This window comes from Lepisosteus platostomus, chromosome 20 (genome assembly GCF_059453375.1).
Source record: "Lepisosteus platostomus isolate fLepPlt1 chromosome 20, fLepPlt1.hap1, whole genome shotgun sequence".
Taxonomy (NCBI): Eukaryota; Metazoa; Chordata; class Actinopteri; order Semionotiformes; family Lepisosteidae; genus Lepisosteus; species Lepisosteus platostomus.
In genome coordinates, this window is record NC_142630.1 from 13585738 (window position 1) to 13607246 (window position 21509).

Genomic DNA, 21509 nt, shown 5'->3' on the forward strand with positions numbered 1-21509 from the left:
CGTCCTTGTTAACAATCCCAGCTCCCCTTTCCCTCCCCCTCCTGTTCCCTGCTGTGCCTTTCCCCCCAGGGAAGAGATAAAGAAGCCCATCTCAGACTGAATGGAGAACACACACCCCTCTCCCTCAGCCCACTGAGGGCAGCAGCCAATCACATTGCTTGCCTCAGAGTGGCCAAACACAAGAGATCAAGGGGCACCACAGCTAAAGAGTACAGCCTCGCACAGCCTGGCCACATCAACCGAGCAACACAGGCAGAGATGGCTGGCTGGAGAGGACTGCTCACGTTCCCACTGCCTGCAGTGTCACAAGAGAAGAGTCAGAGATGTGCTATCTGCTGCACAGCAAGAAATATCCCTGCTACCCATTCTGGGCCTTTCTGCCGTATGTCATTGCATTCTTAATTAAAAACAGTCCCCCAATTTCACAATACACTATCTCAAAATGAATGTATTGTGTTGTTTTGTGTTTTTGCATTTTTGACTCCAGTTTGTTCTCATGCCTCGTAAATAATTGCTACAGCTGCTCTAACTGAAACACATAGTTCTCCATTTACTGTACAAAGTCATCATCATGTGGGTAACCAGTGTTGCATCAAACAACCTACTACAACACACAGCCACGGGAAGGCTGTTTTTAAAAGCAAGCTGTGCAAGGTGGCTGTGCTTCAGCTTGGTTTTTAAGATAAGAGATAAGATCACTTTATTAGCCACATACAATTTCTTGCATTACGAATTTGTCTTTTCACATACTCCAGTTTGCTCTCCATGAGACACAGAGACAGGGAGAGAGCCTGGGGTCAGAGCGCAGGGTCAGCCATTGTACAGCACCCCTGGAGCAGTTGGGGTTAAGGGCCTTGCTCAGGAGCCCAACGGAGTAGGATTCCTCTGCTGGCCAAGGGATTTGAACTGGCAACCTTCCAGCCACAGGCACAGATCCTGAGCCGCAGGGCCACCGCTCTGCCCCTTTTTCTTAACTGCGGAGGGGGGCCAATCAGGATAAGATCACTGTAGATGTGTCGGTACCGCACCTGCACGGTGGATTGACACAGGGCAGCTCCTTTGATCAAGCCTACAATATCATTTTTAATTGAGCTAATGATTGCAGCATAAACAAAATTATGTCTTGCTTGATGAGACATGCAGCTCAGCACTATGCATATTAAGTTAATGTCTTGGAGTGCCCCAGTTCCTGCAGGGAAAACAGGTTTTTCCCCTTACTCTGATAAGGAGATTGTTCCACAGACCTGAAGAATAAAAGTGTATGCAGGGCCAGAGCCAAGTGAATAATTAATACCGAACTGGATCATTATCTTTTACCACCTCTTCTCTGATTAGGGGGCCCTGTCTGATGGCTTAGCCCTTTGTAGATAACATTTCACCTACATTGGCTTATTTGCTCAAGGTAATAGAGGAAATTCTAAGGCTTTTTCTTCACCTTTTGTTTCCAATAACAATAAGCAATTTTAATTTAAAGGGATATTCAGTCTGGTTTACAATACATAAGGTAATGGGCATATCCCTATCTAATGTCTACAATTTTAAGTGTTTGTTTGCCTTGAGTGAATTTTTTTGTATTTTTGCTGTTACACCTTTTGCACTGTTGTAGGGATTCGCTTGATCAGCGTGTCAATCAATCAATGCTGCAATCAATAACTTTGATGCAATTTGTCTGACAGGTCAAACACACCTCAAGAAACAAGCACACACAAAGACATAAGGCAGACTTAAAAATCTGCTTGTACACCGCAGAAAGGTAATGTCAAATCTCAGAACTTGCTAGCTCTCACAGTTGCATCGAATATTCAACTTTTTGTCTGCTCCTTTGTGTTTGCATGCTGCTTTTCCTTGAAGTGCAGGACTATCAGCGAGCCATGTCTCAGACAGCCAAATTATTCCAGCACTGAAACTCCACCTGGCAACTATACAATAGCGCTGGCCTGAGAGGGGTGGGTACAGGAAACCTGACCTGCTCTGCATGCCTCTCTGAGAAAAAGAACTTAAAAGAGAGAAGGTTAGAAAAGAGAGAAGTACATTCTGCCCAACTAGCCTGCACGGTAGTTAGTAGATAAATGATCCCAGGACCTCATCCTGCTGTTTCTGGGAAAAAAAACAGGGTATCGGCCTCTACAACACGGCTGGGTGGAGTTGTTCCTGACCCCTACCATGCTTTGTGTAAAGGCATGCCTCCTTGTCCCGATTGGAGGATCTCATCCAGCTGTTTCTGGAAAGCAGCCAGGGGATGAACAACATGGCCCGGCAGCTTGTTCCACACTCCCACAACCCACAAGTAACTCAGAGAAACTACAAAATGAGTTTTAAGAAGCAAACCTGCTCTTCCTCAAGCAAGTGAGCTTAACGCACTGCTCTTTAAACATAGGCGTTATTGTTCAATGTGCTCCTTCAAAAAGAATAATGCATGATCCTCCAAAAAGGTACCCGTCCATCAAAGGTTCCTGTTCCTTTGATGTGGGACTGAAGATCTTATTTTCCCCTAAAGGTCTGACGAGAGGCTCTCCTGGTGTGTGCAATGTTCCCGACTTTTAGAGCGATCAAGAACCCCTGAACTTTTCATTCAAATTTAGCAAAGCTGTTAAGCAAAGCTCATAAGAGTCATCCCATTTCATGTCGCTGGTGAACCTGATAAGCCGCCCTTGCCTGCTTTCTGGGGTTTATCAGGTCAGCCAGTGCTTGCAGCTTCATTCTGAACTGTTAGTGGCACTTATATTATTTTCTCCACTCTTATTATCTTTTTGTCAGGCCTTTGTTTTTCAGAGCACTCATATGGACGTCTGACGCCAGCTCACACAGCTCCGGCGAGGTTGCCTCTGAGTGGCATCAGGACCTCCTGACGCGCAGCTCCGGCCACCCGCCGCCAGTGCTGAGGTCAGGGGTCGAAGGTCAGAGGAGCTGTGGGCCTCTCTCCGCTCCTGCTGGGATCTTGACTGGATCTGCAGCAGGGGCATAGAACTACAAGCAGAGGTACCCTCCCCTCCCAAATTCTGACTGACCTACTTCTGTCTTTCAGTGTTACCGTTCACATGCAGTAGACGTCTGGCCATATTGCTCTCTCTGCTTTGGGACCGTAAGAGGGCTGACAATGAACTTCAGAAGTTCAGCTTGGTTCCACACCACTGGCTTCAAGTTATTAAACAGCCGGGGGCTCTGTACTGCTGTGCCCTTTCAGAAATGGACAGAGATGATGACCTTTAATGACCTTCCTCCTCTGAACACTTTTTGAGTTACAAATTGTGCCACTTTCTCTCAAGTATGAACGCAGGTTAAACAGTAGTTTCAAATTCTCAAGGGAGATATAGAAACAGATAATTAGCATACATAAAGATAAGTCACAGATGATGCGATATAGATATGAAGCTACTCCTCACAGTGAAACAAATGCTGTGAACCTTTTCTCGAAATAACATTTCTCAGGGAAGCAGTTCATTTTAAAACGTGATTCTAAGTGATTTGGAAAACTACCTCCATACATTCATCATGTACTACAGATCCAAACTATAACCAGCCCATCCCATGCAGTGGGCATCAGCCTTCTGGTGTTTGAAGAAGTTGCCAAACAGATGTGGAACCAGGAATGTTAAAGGAGAGAAGAAACGTAACAGAAAGCTTATTCCATACTTACACATAAAGGTCACAGAAGCAAAGTAAAGCTCCTGAACAGGGGAGGGAGATGATTTCTAATTCTGAGTTATCCAGTGTTGCAGTTCAGTCTGGGAGTGTGAGACTCGGAGGGTGGGATGCATTCCTCATTGGGACATAATACTTCTTTTTTTGTGCTGTGGAGTAACTATGTGTAACACACGTCCTAGAGTGAACCAGGTTCCTTGGAAATCTAAATCAGTGGAAAGAGACATGTTTATCCTCCACCAATGGTTGCCCATATGCCATGAATGTCCAATGCTGCTGCCCACTGGTGTCCGCCCCCCCGTCCCAGGACAGTGAGAGGGGAGGAACATTGTTCTCAGACAGAGAGGCGGAGCAGATCAGCTCCTCTCGTTGCAGGTGGTCCCTCAGACAAGAGGCAGGGGAAGCTGGACTGGCACAGACCCTTTCTCCTCCACACTGCTGAGTCTCCTCCAGCCTCCTGCCCGCCTGACACTTGGACAATAGCAGCAGAGTCACTTGCCTTTATGATGTTAAGTATGGGAGGATAAGGACTCATCTCTCATGGATTATGATGGCTGAATCTGATCTAGAGTAAGATCTCCACTATGCTTTATTTAGATGGTACTGGGGAACATGTGGCTACCTAACCTATTGCTCACATCTTATAAAACCAGGTGTCTTGAGCTCAAGAATGATCCTCCAAGAGAAATACTGGAAGTTCACAGCACTGGCTGCAATCTACACTCAGCACCACTAGGTGGCGATATGTCATACAGGCCTTTTACCAGTGCTAGTTTAAAACTGTTTGTCAAACACAGCCGATTTGCGTGTCTCTCAGATATTTGTAAACGCAAGCACACTTATTCTTGTTAATAATTGTATTATTATTATTTCATAACTCACAGCTTAGGTGATGGGTCTTCCTTGTTTAGCAGAGTCACATCGAGCTGTAATTTAAATATTTCTATTTACGACATAAATAATGCAAGCAGCCGAACCACAGCCACTGTTACAATGTAGCCCCACTGTAAATCAGTATTTAACTAAATATACAGTTTCCACCAAACATATCTCCTGATTCAGTCATTCTGTCCTTAAAATGATGTATCACCAGTGAGTTCCTCTCTCCTCTTGTGATTCCTCTTCTTTGAATTGTCTGGGATTTTTTTTTCTCGTGATTTTTTTACAATATAAGCTAAACCTATGCGGTTTGAGTGCAACACTTCTGCAGCTCTCCATTTTTGTGCTCTTAGTTAAAATGTCTCCCTTAACTGGATCTTGCAAACTGTTTTGCAATGTTGACTCTGGGATTTTAGGACAATTTGTTTCTTTTTTTCTCTCTTTTGAGATAACGTTTTGTCACAGTGTTTGCTGGCACCGCACAATGTTTTGCGGGCACCGCACTCAGTTTTCTGTTTAAGGTGAATTTTAAAAATTCTCTTTCATTTCCTTAGAAAAGTTGGAAGGGGCTTGTTATTGGTATCAACCAAGTTCCAGTTCATTTATTATTAATAATATTCTGCCTCCATGATGGGTGTTCAATATAGATTTTTAAGATCTATTTAGTCAGGAATTGTAGCAGAAGAGTATTAATTGGCAGGCCGAGGAAGGACAGCAGAAATTTCTGTATGCTGATGTTGTTGAACGTCATGTACTTTAAGTACAGTATTTTTTAATTCAAGGATTGAATGCCGAATTTGGACGAATGTCCAAAAGAAGAAGGTGGATCGATCATGTGCATCAATTAACATTGGAGTGAAAATTAGCAGAAACTGCAATCCCTCAGGACCTGGGCTGAGAACTGCAGGTTCAGAAGGATTGATTTCTTGGCTTGGCCCTCATGTTTCATACTGAAGTCATTATCAAGTTACCCTCAGATGTTAAACCTGTCAGTAACACCATGAATTTGACCAGCTGAGCTATTTTGTTTTCTGCTTACTCTGCTCTGTTAATATTCATCATCACCAAGTCCCTCTAAAATCATAGCATTACAGCGGGAATGTTGTGGTTTTATAATGATTTGTGTTAAGAGGAAGGGTCTGGGTGTCCAAATCTGAACCTTCACAGTCCCTTTTCAGACTTTGAAAACTGAAGCTTTGGACTTTTCACCTGTCCTCCAGGTGTGTTCATGATTTTGGTAGCATGTGCATAAATGAGTACAATCTAAAGGCTATTGATATTGTCAAAAGCCAATTAGTTCACCAAACTCACAAAGTTCAGTTTTTATCTGACCTGAGAGCCACACAGCTCATACCCTTCATTTTATGTGATCTCATTTTCCCCCTGATTACCTTTCTCCGAGACAACTGGGAGCAGTTTGTGCAAGCATCCATCACAGTTACAGTATTTTAATTTTCTTTTTGCATTTAAAAAATATTTTTGGTGTTACTGTTTTGGGGATTTGCTTTTTTTCTCTTGCACTTGTCCTTTCTGTTCTGTTTCACCCAGGTCCCAACAGCTCTGTTAATGTCTTCGCTGCTCTACTCCCAATAAGACACAACATGAAATTATCGTGTTGCAGGTGTTCTGTTCATCACGTTTTTCTCTTTTATTTGAAGAATTAATTGAGGAACTTTTACTATCGACTTAACGGCAGTGAAATACAACTCTACAAATGGATAATTACCATCCTCTATCTGAAGAACCAGCATAGAGTTTATGTGATTGAAAATGTTGCTGTTCTGTTTTTTAATGTTGTTCTAGAGACTATTGTTCTCCCTTGATTACACATGGTTCTGCAAATGAATTCACCAGGTTCTGGAAAGATGCCCAAGCACTGTAAAGTTCAACAGAGAACCTAACATCACTTGGCGTTGACTTGAGTCCAACAGGTGGCCACGTAGAAGGAGGAGCTCACGTGTATATACCCCTTTAATACCACGGTACAGAGTGCAGTGGAATAACAAACAGCCACAATGCTGGGCACCGTCTTTCTGCTCTGGATTGGAGTCTTCCTCCTCTTCTTCCTTTGGAAGACCAGGAGGCCAAAGAGCTTCCCTCCTGGTCCTCAGCCTTTTCCTATATTTGGGAATCTGCTGCAGCTGAACCTCAAAAATCCCATGAAAGACTTTGAAAAGGTGAGAGAAAAACCCAGACTAAAAGTGCGAATTGTTTGTCTAAAACTGTTTGAATCCAGTGTGATTTACACAAGGAAACATAAATAACATCCTTACTTCACTTTGCTTGGAGAGGCTTGGCTGGAGGGTAACATGTTTGTCTACACATGCTTGATGAAAAAATACTTTCAGGTTTTATTGACTGAAGTAAATATTCAATTCTTAAAAAGTATTTTCTTTAATATTTTTGAAAATCACACCAAAAAATTACATAAAAATGCAGAACTTTCTCACGCAGAAAAAGAGAATTGCACTACATTAAAGATATAATAAAGATATAATTTTGCAATTCATGATATTAAAAAAATAATATTTTCCTTTGAGTAAGCTTTGTGCATTTCATACTCTGTGCACACTGTAGGTCTCTCTTGTCCCTGGTACAGGTCTGGGGATGCTCAGTACCCTGTCTCTGTCCTGTACTGTGTTTAGCTCTCAGAGCGCTATGGGAAGGTGTACAGTTTCTATTTTGGAGGGAGGCCAGCTGTGGTCCTGCACGGGCTGCATGCAGTGAAGGAAGCTCTTCTGACTCAAGGGATCGAGTTTGGTGGAAGACCTCAGGGGCTCTTAGTCAATGATGTCATCGGGAATAAAGGTAAGAGAAGGATTTCTTCCACATTCCCTGAAACTTATGCTTTTTATTGCTGGGATTATTTACATTACTTGCTGCTCTCCTCTATACAAAGGTGTCTGATGTCACCTATCTGTCTGTTGCCAGCAGGCATTCATTTCTATTTCAGTACATGTTATTCTCAGCTGTACAATGAGTGAGAGACTTTGCTCTGTTTCAGGACCTTCTTAAACCTGGTTATGTCACAGTTCTGTCAGCGAGAACTGCAGGAGAGGTACAGTATCGCCACCTTGTGATCAGTACCCCTCATCACTCAAGTCTGTTTTCAGGTGTAGTTCTAGTCAATTATGGTTCTGCCTGGAAGGAACAGAGACGGTTTTCTCTGACCTGTCTGAGGAACTTCGGACTGGGAAAAACATCCATGGAGGAAAAGATCCTGGAAGAGGCTTCCCATCTCATCTCACACTTGGAAAAGTGCTCAGGTACAGACAAAGCCCTCGAAAGATGGGTTAAACACATGTGCCTGACCCATTATAAGTGGACTGAAAGCTCCATTATCAGAATCTATTGGATCTTTATTTGCATAACTTCCTAGAACATTCTAATACAGAGAGTCTGAGACGCAAACAAGAGCGTTCTAACATCAAGGAGGATAATGTCATAAAATGAACAGAAGTTCAAGTGGTCTGTGATGAACTTGTGTCCTGTTTAGAGAGAATAATCTTGAGGTCTCAATTCAGCCTTTTGTCCAGTAATTTCAGGACAGGATTCCTGATGCTTTACCACAGAAATCACTTGTTTGCTAATGGATGGATTCAAATATTCCATAATTTTCGTCCTCAATCCACCCATCTTCTATATTTTATCTAATTCAGGGTCAGGGGGGAGATGGGGCCATTCCCAACAGGCACTGGGCGCAAGGCAGGATGGGACACCAGTCCCTCGCAGGCCACACACAGACACAGACACACTCACACCAGGGTCATTTTTCCCTGAATCAATTAACCTGCCAGCGTGTGTTTGAACTGTGGGAGAAAACCAGGTCACACAGAAGAAACCCATGTGAACTCGTCCCCAGTGCTGTGATACTAACTAGTGTGTCACCAAGCCACCCATCATAATTTATAAAAAGATACAAACGAAGAAATGCTGTTTCCAACATTTAAGCAATTTATGATGAAAACATTTCTCTGCTTTAAAATAATTTTCAAAACACTGGCTCCTACCCTCCTGTCTTCAATCTCATCTGTGCACAGGCCAGTCCATGGACCCCAAAACCCTGTTCCACAATGCTGTGTCCAATATCATCTGTGCCATCCTGTTTGGAGCTCGATACAACTACGAAGATGAGACTTTTCAGTCCCTGATACGCATGGTTTGTGAGATTGCAAAGATACTGAATGGTCCCTGGGGCATGGTATGTCTGCTCTTGAACATTCCTAATATTTCCTGTCCGCACTGTGTGAAATGTGGAATATTAATGAATGGAAATAAAGGAGCCAATAAAGAAGGAATTGAATCCAGTGATGCCTTTCCTTCCCTACCATGTTCAGAGTCACAGGTGGAAGGCCAAGACTGTCACATTGTGTCTGAACAGCACAGTGGGAGTATCACATGAAGGATCACAGGCCACAGAGCAATTACACTGATAAAGATGCTGATCCTGAGTCCAGACTGAGCTGTATGGTCCAGACAGACATTGTAATCTGGTTCCAGCTTGACTGTGGACTGGATTTCCCAAGTGGTTGTGAACATTTGACACATGGTGGTTAGGTTTTTATTTGTCAGTCTGGGGTTTCTTGGTCCTCTGCTTTTCTGGGAAGCAGGGACTCCTGTGAGTTGTCAGGTGCCTGCAGGCTGGCAGTGACATTGCTGAGGTGCACCACTCCTGTGGACTGAGGTACCGAGGTCACAGAGAGGTCACAGATTTGGCTGCATCCATCTTCCCCTCAATTTTAACCATCTTCCCTGTCCCTGCTGAAGAAAAGCAGGCCCAAACCATGATGCTGCCACCACCATGTTTGACAGTGGGGATGGTGTGTTGAGGGTGATGAGCTGTGTTGCTTTTACGCCAAACATGTCGTTTTGCATTGTGGCCAAAAAGTTCGATTTTGGTTTCATCTGACCAGAGCACCTTCTTCCACATGTTTGGGGTGTCTCCCAGGTGGCTTGTGGCAAACTTTAGATGAGACTTTTTATGGATATCTTTGAGAAATGGCTTTCTTCTTGCCACTCTTCCATAAAGGCCAGATTTGTGCAGTGTAAGACTGATTGTTGTCCTATGGACAGACTCTCCCACCTCAGCTGTAGTTCTCTGCAGTTCATCCAGAGTGATCATGGGCCTCTTGGCTGCATCTCTGATCAGTCTTCTCCTTGTCTGAGCTGAAAGTTTAGAGGGACGGCCAGGTCTTGGTAGATTTGCAGTGGTCTGATACTCCTTCCATTTCAAGATGATCGCTTGCACAGTGCTCCTTGGGATGTTTGAAGCTTGGGAAATCTTTTTGTATCCAAATCCGGCTTTAAACTTCTCCACAACAGTATTACGGACCTGCCTGGTGTGTTCCTTGGTCTTCATGATGCTCTCTGCGCTTTCAACAGAACCTTGAGACTATCACAGAGCAGGTGCATTTATACAGAGACTTGATTACACACAGGTGGATTCTATTTATCACCATCAGTCATTTAGGACAACATTGGATCATTCAGAGATCCTCGCTGAACTTCTGGAGTGAGTTTGCTGCACTGAAAGTAAAGGGGCCGAATAATTTTGCACGCCCCACTTTTCATTTTTTTATTAGTTAAAAAAGTTTCAAAAATCCAATAGATTTCGTTCCACTTCACAATTGTGTCCCACTTGTTGGTGATTCTTCACATAAAATAAAAAATGTATATCTTTATGTTTGAAGCCTGAAATGTGGCAAAAGGTTGAAAAGTTCAAGGGGGCCGAATACTTTCGCAAGGCACTGTATATATATAATAATGTTATATGTGCCCTGTTAATATAATAATACTTAGACTTATAAAAACCTTTTCCAGACACTCACATCAAAGTGCTTTACAGTTAATGGGGACTCTCTTCCACCACCCCCAGTGTGCAGCCCCACCTGGATGATGCAGTCATAGTGCTCCAGTACGCTCTACCCACACCCACTGTCAGTGGGGAGGAGAACAAGTACCCTGTGGCTTGTGTGCTCATACCTCCAAGTATCCATACATTGTCTCTGGTTGTTAGCCTTGAAATCTACAGTCACTTCAAAGTCTGTGTGCAGTGCACTGTCCTATAGAATGAATGCATCAGGAGTTCTCTTCTCATTCTAGATTTATGACACAATGCCATTCGTGAGGCGCTTGCCCCTGCCTTTCCAGAAGGCCTTAAAAAACATGCGTGATCTAGAAGCCTCAACTTTGGCAAAGGTGACCGAACACAAGAAGACACGTGTCCCAGGACAGCCAAGAGACTTCACTGACTGCTACCTCGATGAGATAGACAAGGTACTGCAGACATTTGTACCGCAGACAGAGGGCAAGATAAGGAGGTTCTGGCTACACATAACGAGCAATTACTGATTGTCATGAACCTGAGAGGGGTTTACCACATTACCCTACTTAAACCTTGAGTAGGGGACATGAGAAGTCTGATTGCACTGAATAAGACAGAATGACTAAAATGGGCTCCTGGCGGTACAAACTGAACTTGAACATGAACTTGAACTTTATGGCCATATGTAACCAGTACATGTACTGGTACAATGGAAAGTCTCTTGGTTGTTAAAACAAGTGTAAAAACACAAAGTGCAGATAGTGCATCAAGACAATATACAAACAAACAGTAGACAATGTACAAGTAAACAGTTTGAATGTAAACAATGCAGACATGTAAACAATGACTGCAGATGTGCAATAAAAAAAATAAAATGAGGTAGATGGTGTAGGTGTGGGCCGAGGGGCATGGCCAAATGTGTTTGCCAATCACACTGCCTGTGGGTAGAAGGTATTGAAGAATCTGGTGGTAAGTGTCCGTATGCTCTTGGTTGTTTTGCCTCCCACTAGACCATTAACGATCTTTCCCTGCTGTCTCTTTGCTGTCAGAGAGGGAGTGACGACTCTTCCTTTGACGATGAATTTATGGTCGCCCTCCTGTTGGACCTTTTTATAGCCGGAACCGAAACCAGCTCCACGACTCTCCAGGCGGGCCTACTGTATCTCATGTTGCACCAAGATGTTCAAGGTCAGTGAGTCACTGCCTGGTCAGGACATCCTGTGGAATGAGACACAACAATGAGACAGAGAAGAAAGTGTTGTTATGTAATCAAAGCAAAAATTGCAAAAATTAAGGGGTAAGCAAACTATCTTAATTATGATTGAGTATTATGCCTCCAATTGTATATTTCTTACAGCAAATCTTTTAGCTTGCAGTTGTCGTGTCCCCTGTGTTCTAAACTAGCAAAGACATGACTCAGAGAAATAATTCTGAGTAGCCAGGGGTCTTAGGAACTGACTGCAGACACCCAGCGAAAGGGTTTCTGGCTGACAGCTCTGTCTCTGCTGTCATCAGCTCGGTGCCACCAGGAGATCGACTCAGTGCTCGGGGGGAAGCAGCAGATCTCCTACGATGACAGGCACAGAATGCCCTACACACAGGCCATGATCCACGAAACCCAGCGCTATGCCAGCATTGTCCCTCTCAGTGTTTTCCACGCCACCACCAAGGACACACAGCTGCTGGGCTACAGCATTCCTAAGGTAGGGTGCAATGCATGGTTATCTCCTGCATTTCAAGCATGAACTAATGCTTACATGAGGAATTTGCTGTTTTCATATAATCAGTATTAGTAAATATGTTGACCTATCTGGCATGGAAGACCTAAATACAATAAATAGTTGCCCACAGTTTTTCGAATACTAGATTCATCGCCCTGTAATGTTCTTCGGTCTATCATGAGTACAAAAGCCTTGTTTCAGAGAAAACTGATTTCAGCTGAACTTCCATTGGTTTTTCCTCTGCCAAAAGAGTTTTGACTGTTTGGTCACAGTCAATGCGTGCATGTTGGAGTTTGGACGTGTGAAGAAGCACATTTGTAAAAACTGTCTGTCTTAATGTTGAATCTTTTCCTCATTTTGCGGTTCCGTTGACCTGACTCAGGACACGATCATCATTCCCAACCTGAGCTCTGTGCTGCACGAGGAAGCCCAGTGGAAGTTCCCTCATGAGTTCAACCCCTCCAACTTCCTGAACGAGGAGGGGGAGCTTGTTAAACCAGATGCCTTCCTACCCTTTTCCACAGGTGAGCCCCTCCACCGTGAGAGGAAGAATGTAACCTGTGCTGATGTTTAGGTTTGGAGTTTCTCTTTAAATCAGTGCTTACCATCACTTGTATATAACGTTCATGTTTCTCACCTGTCTGCCGGTAAGCGAGATGTTAGAATGCAGGTCAAGTCAGTCCTGCTGGCTGAGCACTGCCTTCCTCTGGCAGTGAGAGTTCAGGGGAAAGTCTGTGGTGGAGCACAATTGACCCATAATGCATTTCAAGGCTGTGGTTGCCAGGGTGACAGAGAGTGGCCCTGAGGTCACACGCTGAGCTGGGCTTCTGTCCCACAGGGCCGCGGGTGTGTCTGGGAGAGGGCCTCGCCCGCATGGAGCTGTTCCTCTTCTTGGTGTCGCTGCTGCGTCGCTTCGAGTTCTTCTGGCCCAAGGACAGCGGAGAGCCGGACCTGGAGCCCCATTTCGGGATTGTCCAGGGGCCTAAGCCCTACAGGCTGGGGCTGAGGCTCAGGGGAAACCAGGGAGGCTGAAGAGCAGGGCCTGGTTCCCCTCACTATGCCCTGTCCACAGGATTGTGCAGCCTGGGGCTCCCTGTTCCTACAGGTTTGAGAACTAGTAGGGTTAGAAATGGGAAATCTTTCTGAAGATAAACATTGTAATAATATAATCATTAATAAAACGCAAACACTTTCAGTGGTTCGTATGTACAGCCTAATGCACAAGGCAACACAGCCTTGCTGTCTCTGGTGTCTGTACAGTGGCAGAAATGCAATCGGATTCTTCAGATTGGTCAGTACTATGTTACTGTTAAAGGACTGTTTACCTGATTTTTCTAGTGAAATTATAAAACCTTCTTATTCACATTTAATAAATCTCAGATTTACATTTGATGTTTGCATTGTCTTTATTTCATTGTGCTCTCAATTCATGCTGAACGTGGTCACGCAGTGTGAAGCAGGAATATCCAGTATTAAGGGATATATTGGGATGAAAGGAATTATTTGCAGCCATATGAAGAGGAAAGTACACCCTCTTAAGATTCTATGGTTTCATATATTAAAACATATCTGACCTTCTCTGAAGTCCTCACCACTCCTAACAGAGGATAAATCTAACCTCATGTGACAAACAACACATGCACATTTTACTTTGTCAATAGTCATTAAACAGATATATCAGGCAACATTCAGAGGCCTTGTGTGAAAAAGTAAACATGCCCCTTGATTCAGTAACGTGGAGAAAAGCATTAACATGAAGTAAACGCTTCCTTTAAGAGTTTTCAGTCTCTCACATCGCCTGGGAAAAATTCTGGACCACTCTTCCTTACAAAACAGCTTCATCTCGGTGACGTTTGAGGGCATTCATTTATACACAGCTAATACTATTGTCACTGTTACTCCCATTATTACCTTAAGTGTTAAACCTGTTAGCAATACCAGGAAACATGTCCCCTGACTCTAAACACATCTTGAGTGTTTGTGCGTGCATACATCACAGACTGTTTTCATTTTCTTTTGCACTTTTAAAATACTTCTTGGTTTTTCTCTTTCCCTTTATGCTTCGCTCTTCCCCTCGTACTTGTCTCCTTTATTCTGTTTCTGCAAGGTCCTCACAGCTCTAGTCCCAGTAAGGTACATAATGAAATGATCACGCCGGAGGTGTTCTGTACTTTTCTGTTATTTGAAGAATTCATTCCGGACCTTTTACTTTTTTTACCTGATTAATGATAGTGAAACATAATTCTGCAAAGGGATAATTACCATCGTCTGTCGAAAGAACCAGCATAGTGTTTATCAGATTAAAGGTTGCTATTCTATTTTTTAATGTTGTACTAGAGACTATTGTTCTCCCTTGATTCCTATAACATAATTCAGCTTGTTAAGGAAAGCTGGTTTGGCTTTCCGTAACAAAAAAAAAAAGTTGAAATGTTGAAAGTTGAAGAGAGAAAATGTTGAATGCGCAAAATCAACAGACAGCCATGTAGAAGGAGGAGCTCATGTTTAACCCCTTTAATACCAGGGTACAGAGTGCAGTGGAATAACAAACAGCCACAATGCTGGGCACCGTGTTTCTGCTCTGGATTGGAGTCTTCCTCCTCTTCTTCCTTTGGAAGACCAGGAGGCCAAAGAGCTTCCCTCCTGGTCCTCAGCCTCTTCCTATATTTGGGAATCTGCTGCAGCTGAACCTCAAAAAACCCATGAAAGACTTTGAAAAGGTAACAGTAAAAACCCAGACTAAAGAAAATTGGGTGGATCTAATTTTGCACGTGCCAGAATTGCTTTGAAAGTTGTCGTGCAAAAATTATTGTGTCTGTTTTTAAACAGCTTGAGATATTCTGCCAGGGACACTAATGTGCTTTAAGCATTTGGCTGTGGTTTGAATTCAGTGTGATTTACAGGAAACATAAATAACATCCTTACTTCTCTTTGCTTGGAAGACTTGGCTGCAGGGTAACGTGTTTGTCTGCGCATGATAGATTAAACATTACTTTCAGGTTTTATTTCCTGAAGTAAATATTCAATTCTTACTAAGTTGAAGTATTTTCTTTAATATTTTTGGAGGTCTCTCTTGTCCATGGTACAGGTCTGGGGGTGCTCAGTAACCTGTCTCTGTCCTGTACTGTGTTTAGCTCTCAGAGCGCTATGGGAAGGTGTACAGTTTCTATTTTGGAGGGAGGCCAGCTGTGGTCCTGCACGGGCTGCATGCAGTGAAGGAAGCTCTTCTGACTCAAGGGATCGAGTTTGGTGGAAGACCTCAGGGGCTCTTAGTCAATGATGTCACCAGGAATAAAGGTAAGAGAAGGAGTTCTTCCACATTCCCTGAAACTTGCTCTAAAACATTTAAGGCATTAAGACACTGACAGTGCTTTATATTGCAGGGATTATTTTCAATACTTGCTGCTCTCCTCTACACAAAGGTGTCTGATGTCACCTATCTGTCTGTTGCCAGCAGACATTAATTTCTATTTCAGTACATTTTATTCTCAGCTGTACAATGAGTGAGAGACTTTGCTCTGTTTCAGGACCTTTTTAAACCTGGTTATGTCACAGTTTTGTCAGCGACAACTGCAGGAGAGGTACAGTATCGCCACCTTGTGATCAGTACCCCTCATCACTCAAGTCTGTTTTCAGGTGTAATTCTAGTCAATTATGGTTCTGCCTGGAAGGAACAGAGAAGATTTGCTCTGACCTGTCTGAGGAACTTCGGGCTGGGAAAAACATCCATGGAAGAAAAGATCCTGGAAGAGGCTTCCCATCTCATCTCACACTTGGAAAAGTTCTCAGGTACAGACAAAGCCCTCGAAAGATGGGTTAAACACATGTGCCAGACCCATTATAAGTGGACTGAAAGCTCCATTATCATAATCTATTGGATCTTTACTTACATACCTTCCTAGAACACTCTAATACAGAGAGACTGAGAAGCAAACAAGAGCGTTCTAACATCAAGCAGGATAATGGCATAAAATGCAATGAACTACAAGGGGTCTGTGATGAACTGGTGTCCTGTCTAGGGAGAGTAATCTTAGGGTCTCAGTTCAGCCTGTTGTCCAGTAATTTCAGGACACGATTTTTGCTTTACCACGGAAAGCACTTGTTTGCTAATGGATGGATTCAAATATTTCATCATTTTCATCCTCAAAATCTTCCAACTATTTTGTCTAATTCAGGGTCAGGGGGGAGATGGGGCTATTCCCAACAGGCACTGGACGCAAGGCAGGATGGGACACCAGTCCCTCGCAGGCCACACACAGACACAGACAGATTCACACCAGGGTCATTTTTCCCTGAATCGATTAACCTGCCAGCGTGTGTTTAAACTGTGGGAGAAAACCAGGTCACACAGAAGAAACCCATGTGAACTCGTCCCCAGTGCTGTGATACTAACTAGTGTGTCACCAAGCCACCCATCATAATTTATAAAAAGATACAAACGAAGAAATGCTGCTTCCAACATTTAAGCAATTTTTGATGAAAACATTTCTCTGCGTTAAAATAATTTTTAAAAGACTGGTTCCTACCCTCCTGTCTTCAATCTCGTCTGTGAACAGGCCAGTCCATGGACCCCAAAACCCTGTTCCACAACGCTGTGTCCAATATCATCTGTGCCATCCTGTTTGGAGCTCGATACAACTACGAAGATGAGTCTTTTCACTCCCTGATACGAATGGTTTGTGAGAACATAAAGATAGCGAATGGTCCCTGGAGCATGGTATGTCTGCTCTTGATCATAACTAACATTTCCTGTCTTCTCTCTAAACAGCTGTGTGAAATGTGGGATGATTGATGAATTGGAATAAAGGAGGTTTTGCACTTCATTACATGAGTACGAGAGGCCAGTTTGTGATCTGAAAGCAATTAAAACAACAGCACATAGAGAATAATGAGGACAAAGCACAATGAACAATGAATCCAGTGACTCCTTTTCTTACCATCACCTTTGCTTACTGAGCAATTACACTGATAAAGATGCTGATCCTGAGTCCAGACTGAGCTGTATGGTCCAGACAAACATTTGTAATCTGGTTCCAGCTTGACTGTGGACTGGATTTCCCAAGTGGTTGTGAACATTTGACACATGGTGGTTGGGTTTTTATTTGTCAGTCTGGGGTTTCTTGGTCCTCTGCTTTTCTGGGAAGCAGGGACTCCTGTGAGTTGTCAGGTGCCTGCAGGCTGGCAGTGACATTGCTGAGGTGCACCACTCCTGTGGACTGAGGTACCGAGGTCACAGAGAGTCAAAATGTACATGTCTGAATATATTTGGAGGTGGAAGTGTTATAACAAGAATATACTAATGCTTACACTTATAAAAACCTTTTCCAGACACTCACATCAAAGTGCTTTACAGTTAATGGGGACTCTCTTCCACCACCCCCAGTGTGCAGCCCCACCTGGATGATGCAGTCATAGAGCTCCTGTACGCTCTACCCACATCCACTGTCAGTGGGGAGGAGAACAAGTACCCTGTGGCTTGTGTGCTCATACCTCCAAGTATCCTATCATTGTCTCTGCTTGTTAGCCTTGAAATCTACAGTCACTTCAAAGTCTGTGTGCAGTGCACTGTCCTATAGAATGAATGCATCAGGAGTTCTCTTCTCATTCTAGATTTATGACACAATGCCACTCGTGAGGCGCTTGCCCCTGCCTTTCCAGAAGGCCTTCAAAAACATGCGTGATCTAGAAGCCTCAACTTTGGCAAAGGTGACCGAACACAAGAAGACGCGTGTCCCAGGACAGCCAAGAGACTTCATTGACTGCTACCTCGATGAGATAGACAAGGTACTGCAGACATTTGTAAGGAAGCAGGGATTAGCAGAAAATTAGGGAAAAGTAAGGAGGGTGGGTTAGATTGAAAAGTTCTGGCTACACATAATGAGCAATTACTGATTATCATGAACCTGATAGGGGTTAACCACATTACACTAGTTAAACCTTGAGTAGGAGACATGAGAAATATGACTGCAGTTCATTAAGATAGAATAGCTAATTCCAGCTCCTGGTGGTCCAAACTGGACATTGTGCCTCCCACTAGACCATTAACGATCTTTCCCTGCTGTCAGAGAGGGAGTGACGACTCCTCCTTTGACGATGAGTTTATGGTCGCCCTCCTGTTGGACCTTTTTGCTGCCGGAACCGACACCAGCTCCACGACTCTCCAGGCGGGCCTGCTGTATCTCATGTTGCACCAAGATGTTCAAGGTCATTGAATCACTGCCTGGTCAGGACATCCTGTGGAATGTGGTACATCCACAATGAGACAGAGAAGAAAGTGTTGTTATGTAATCAAAGCAAAAATTGCAAAAATTAAGGGGTAGCCACACTATGTTTATTACGATTGAGTATTATGCCTCCAATTGTATATTTCTTACAACAAATCTTCTAGCTTTCAGTTGTCGTGTCCCCTGTGTTCTAAACTAGCAAAGACATGACTCAGAGAAATAATTCTGAGTAGCCGGGGGTCTTAGGAACTGACTGCAGACACTCAGAGAAAGGGTTTCTGGCTGACAGCTCTGTCTCTGCTCTCATCAGCTCGGTGCCACCAGGAGATCGACTCAGTGCTTGGGGGGAAGCAGCAGATCTCCTACGATGACAGGCACAGAATGCCCTACACACAGGCCATGATCCACGAAACCCAGCGCTATGCCAGCATTGTCCCTCTCAGTGTTTTCCACGCCACCACCAAGGACACACAGCTGCTGGGCTACAGCATTCCTAAGGTAGGGTGCAATGCATGGTTATCTCCTACATTTCAAGCACGAACTAATGCTTACATGAGGAATTTGCTGTTTTCATATAATCAGTATTAGTAAATATGTTGACCTATCTGGCATGGAAGACCTAAATACAGTAAATAGTTGACCACAGTTTTTCGAATACTAGATTCATCGCCCTGTAATGTTCTTCATTCTACCATGAGTACAAAAGCCTTGTTTCAGAGAAAACTGATTTCAGCTGAACTTCCATTGTTTTTTCCTCTGCCAAAAGAGTTTTGACTGTTTGGTCACAGTCAATGCGTGCATGTTGGAGTTTGGACGTGTGAAGAAGCACATTTGTAAAAACTGTCTGTCTTAATGTTGAATCTTTTCCTCATTTTGCGGTTCCGTTGACCTGACTCAGGACACGATCATCATTCCCAACCTGAGCTCTGTGCTGCACGAGGAAGCCCAGTGGAAGTTCCCTCATGAGTTCAACCCCTCCAACTTCCTGAACGAGGAGGGGGAGCTTGTTAAACCAGAGGCCTTCCTGCCCTTCTCCACAGGTGAGCCCCTCCACCGTGAGAGGAAGAATGTAACCTGTGCTGATGTTTAGGTTTGGAGTTTGCAAAAAACAACAACAGACGATGTGCAAAAAAAATCAACAATAGGCAATGTGCAAAAAACAACAACAGGCAATGTGCAAAACAACAAAAAGGTAACAGGTTATGTGCAAAATATACATCAACAGAATAAAATAAAGGGATAGAAATTATGGGGAGAGAGCTTTTGACATGTATGGTAGAGGTCGATTTTCAATGTGTGTTTGGGTTTTTGGTAAGAAAGAAAGGAAGAAGGCACTGTGAGGTTCAGATCATAGGTGAGAGGTGAGGTGAGAGTGAGAGTGAGAGAGGCTGGGAATTTAACAGTTTGATAGTGCGGGGGTAAAAACTGTCTCTGAGTCTGGTAGTCCGGGCCCGAATGCTCCGGTACCCTTTTCCAGATGGTAGCAGATCATAAAGTCTGTAGCTGGGGTGTGTGGGGTCTTTGATTATGCTTAGAGCTTTCCTCAAGCACCGTCTGTCATAAATGTCCTGGATAGATGGGAGGGTAACCCCAGTGATGGACTGGGCAGTTTTCACCACCCGCTGTAGGGCTTTGCGGTCAGCAGCACTGCAGTTGCCATACCACACTGTGATGCAGCCTGTCAGTGTGCTTTCTGTAGTGCATCTGTAAAAGGTAGTGAGGATCTGAGGATATCATGTTTCTCACTTGTCTGCTGGCTGTCTTTCTCTAATCAGTTCACCAGTCAGGCGAAGTAACATCACTTGAAGTGTCAAGTGTTGCACAATTCTAAAACAGTCTGCAGTCCTGAGTGAAAACCTGCAAACAGGAGGGCCACACTTGTGACTCTAAGCCAGATGTTAGAGTGCAGGTCAAGTCAGTCCTGCTGGCTGAACACTGCCTTCCTCTGGCAGTGAGAGTTCAGGGGAAAGTCTGTGGTGGAGCACAATTGACCCATAATGCATTTCAAGGCTGTGGTTGCCAGGGTGACAGAGAGTGGCCCTGAGGTCACACGCTGAGCTGGGCTTCTGTCCCACAGGGCCGCGGGTGTGTCTGGGAGAGGGCCTCGCCCGCATGGAGCTGTTCCTCTTCTTGGTGTCGCTGCTGCGTCGCTTCGAGTTCTTCTGGCCCAAGGACAGCGGAGAGCCGGACCTGGAGCCCCATTTCGGGCTTATCCAGGGGCCTAAACCCTACAGGCTGGGGCTGAGGCTCAGGGGAAACCAGGGAGGCTGAAGAGCAGGGCCTGGTTCCCCTCACTATGCCCTGTCCACAGGATTGTGCAGCCTGGGGCTCCCTGTTCCTACAGGTTTGAGAACTAGTAGGGTTAGAAATGGGAAATCTTTCTGAAGATAAACATTGTAATAATATAATCATTAATAAAACGCAAACACTTTCAGTGGTTCGTATGTACAGCCTAATGCACAAGGCAACACATCCTTGCTGTCTCTGGTGTCTGTACAGTGGCAGAAATGCAATCGGATTCTTCAGATTGGTCAGTACTATGTTACTGTTAAAGGACTGTTTACCTGATTTTGCTAGTGAAATTATAAAACCTTCTTATTCACATTTAATAAATCTCAGATTTACATTTGATGTTTGCATTGTCTTTATTTCATTGTCCTATCAGTTCATGCTGAACGTGGTCATGCAGTGTGAAGCAGGAATATCCAGTATTTAGGGATATATTGGGATGAAAGGGATTATTTGCAGCCATATGAAGAGGAAAGTACACCCTCTTAAGATTCTATGGTTTCATATATTAAAATATATCTGACCTTCTCTGAAGTCCTCACCACTCCTAACAGAGGATAAATCTAACCTCATGTGACAAATAACACATGCACATTTTACTTTGTCAATAGTCATTAAACAGATATATCAGCCAACATTCAGAGGCCTTGTGTGAAAAAGTAAACATACCCCTTGATTCAGTAACGTGTAGAAAAGCATTAACATGAAGTAAACGCTTCCTTTAAGAGTTTTCAGTCTCTCACATCGCCTGGGAAAAATTCTGGACCACTCTTCCTTACAAAACTGCTTCATCTCGGTGACGTTTGAGGGCATTAATTTATGCACAGCTAATACTATTGTCACAGTTACTGCCATTATTACCTAAAGATGTTAAACCTGTTAGTAATGCCAGGAAACATGACCAACTAAGATATATTATTTTATTCTTAATCT

The 21509-nt window shown here is 43.8% G+C and overlaps 2 protein-coding genes across 3 annotated transcripts; both read left to right on the forward strand.

Annotated features, from left to right (window-relative positions):
* Positions 1–6495: 6495 nt before the first annotated feature.
* On the forward strand, positions 6496–13456 carry LOC148644548 (cytochrome P450 2C55-like). Of its 2 annotated transcripts, none has more exons than XM_088614262.1 (9): positions 6496–6698; positions 7167–7329; positions 7635–7787; positions 8562–8722; positions 10624–10797; positions 11395–11533; positions 11861–12048; positions 12449–12590; positions 12905–13456. In XM_088614262.1, exons 1-9 carry the CDS (start codon positions 6537–6539, stop codon positions 13096–13098), a joined length of 1476 nt encoding a protein of 491 aa, XP_088470388.1. In that variant the 5' UTR covers positions 6496–6536; the 3' UTR covers positions 13099–13456. The 2 variants fall into 2 exon arrangements, with proteins under 2 accessions (XP_088470388.1, XP_088470389.1); XM_088614263.1 differs by having other exon boundaries at positions 8562–8680.
* A 1117-nt stretch (positions 13457–14573) lies between these two features.
* LOC148644549 (cytochrome P450 2C55-like) lies at positions 14574–20916 on the forward strand. Its single transcript, XM_088614266.1, has 9 exons — positions 14574–14783; positions 15198–15360; positions 15700–15852; positions 16620–16780; positions 17674–17847; positions 18129–18267; positions 18598–18785; positions 19186–19327; positions 20365–20916. The coding sequence occupies exons 1-9, from the start codon at positions 14622–14624 to the stop codon at positions 20556–20558; spliced, it is 1476 nt and encodes a 491-aa protein (XP_088470392.1). The 5' UTR covers positions 14574–14621; the 3' UTR covers positions 20559–20916.
* Positions 20917–21509: the final 593 nt, after the last annotated feature.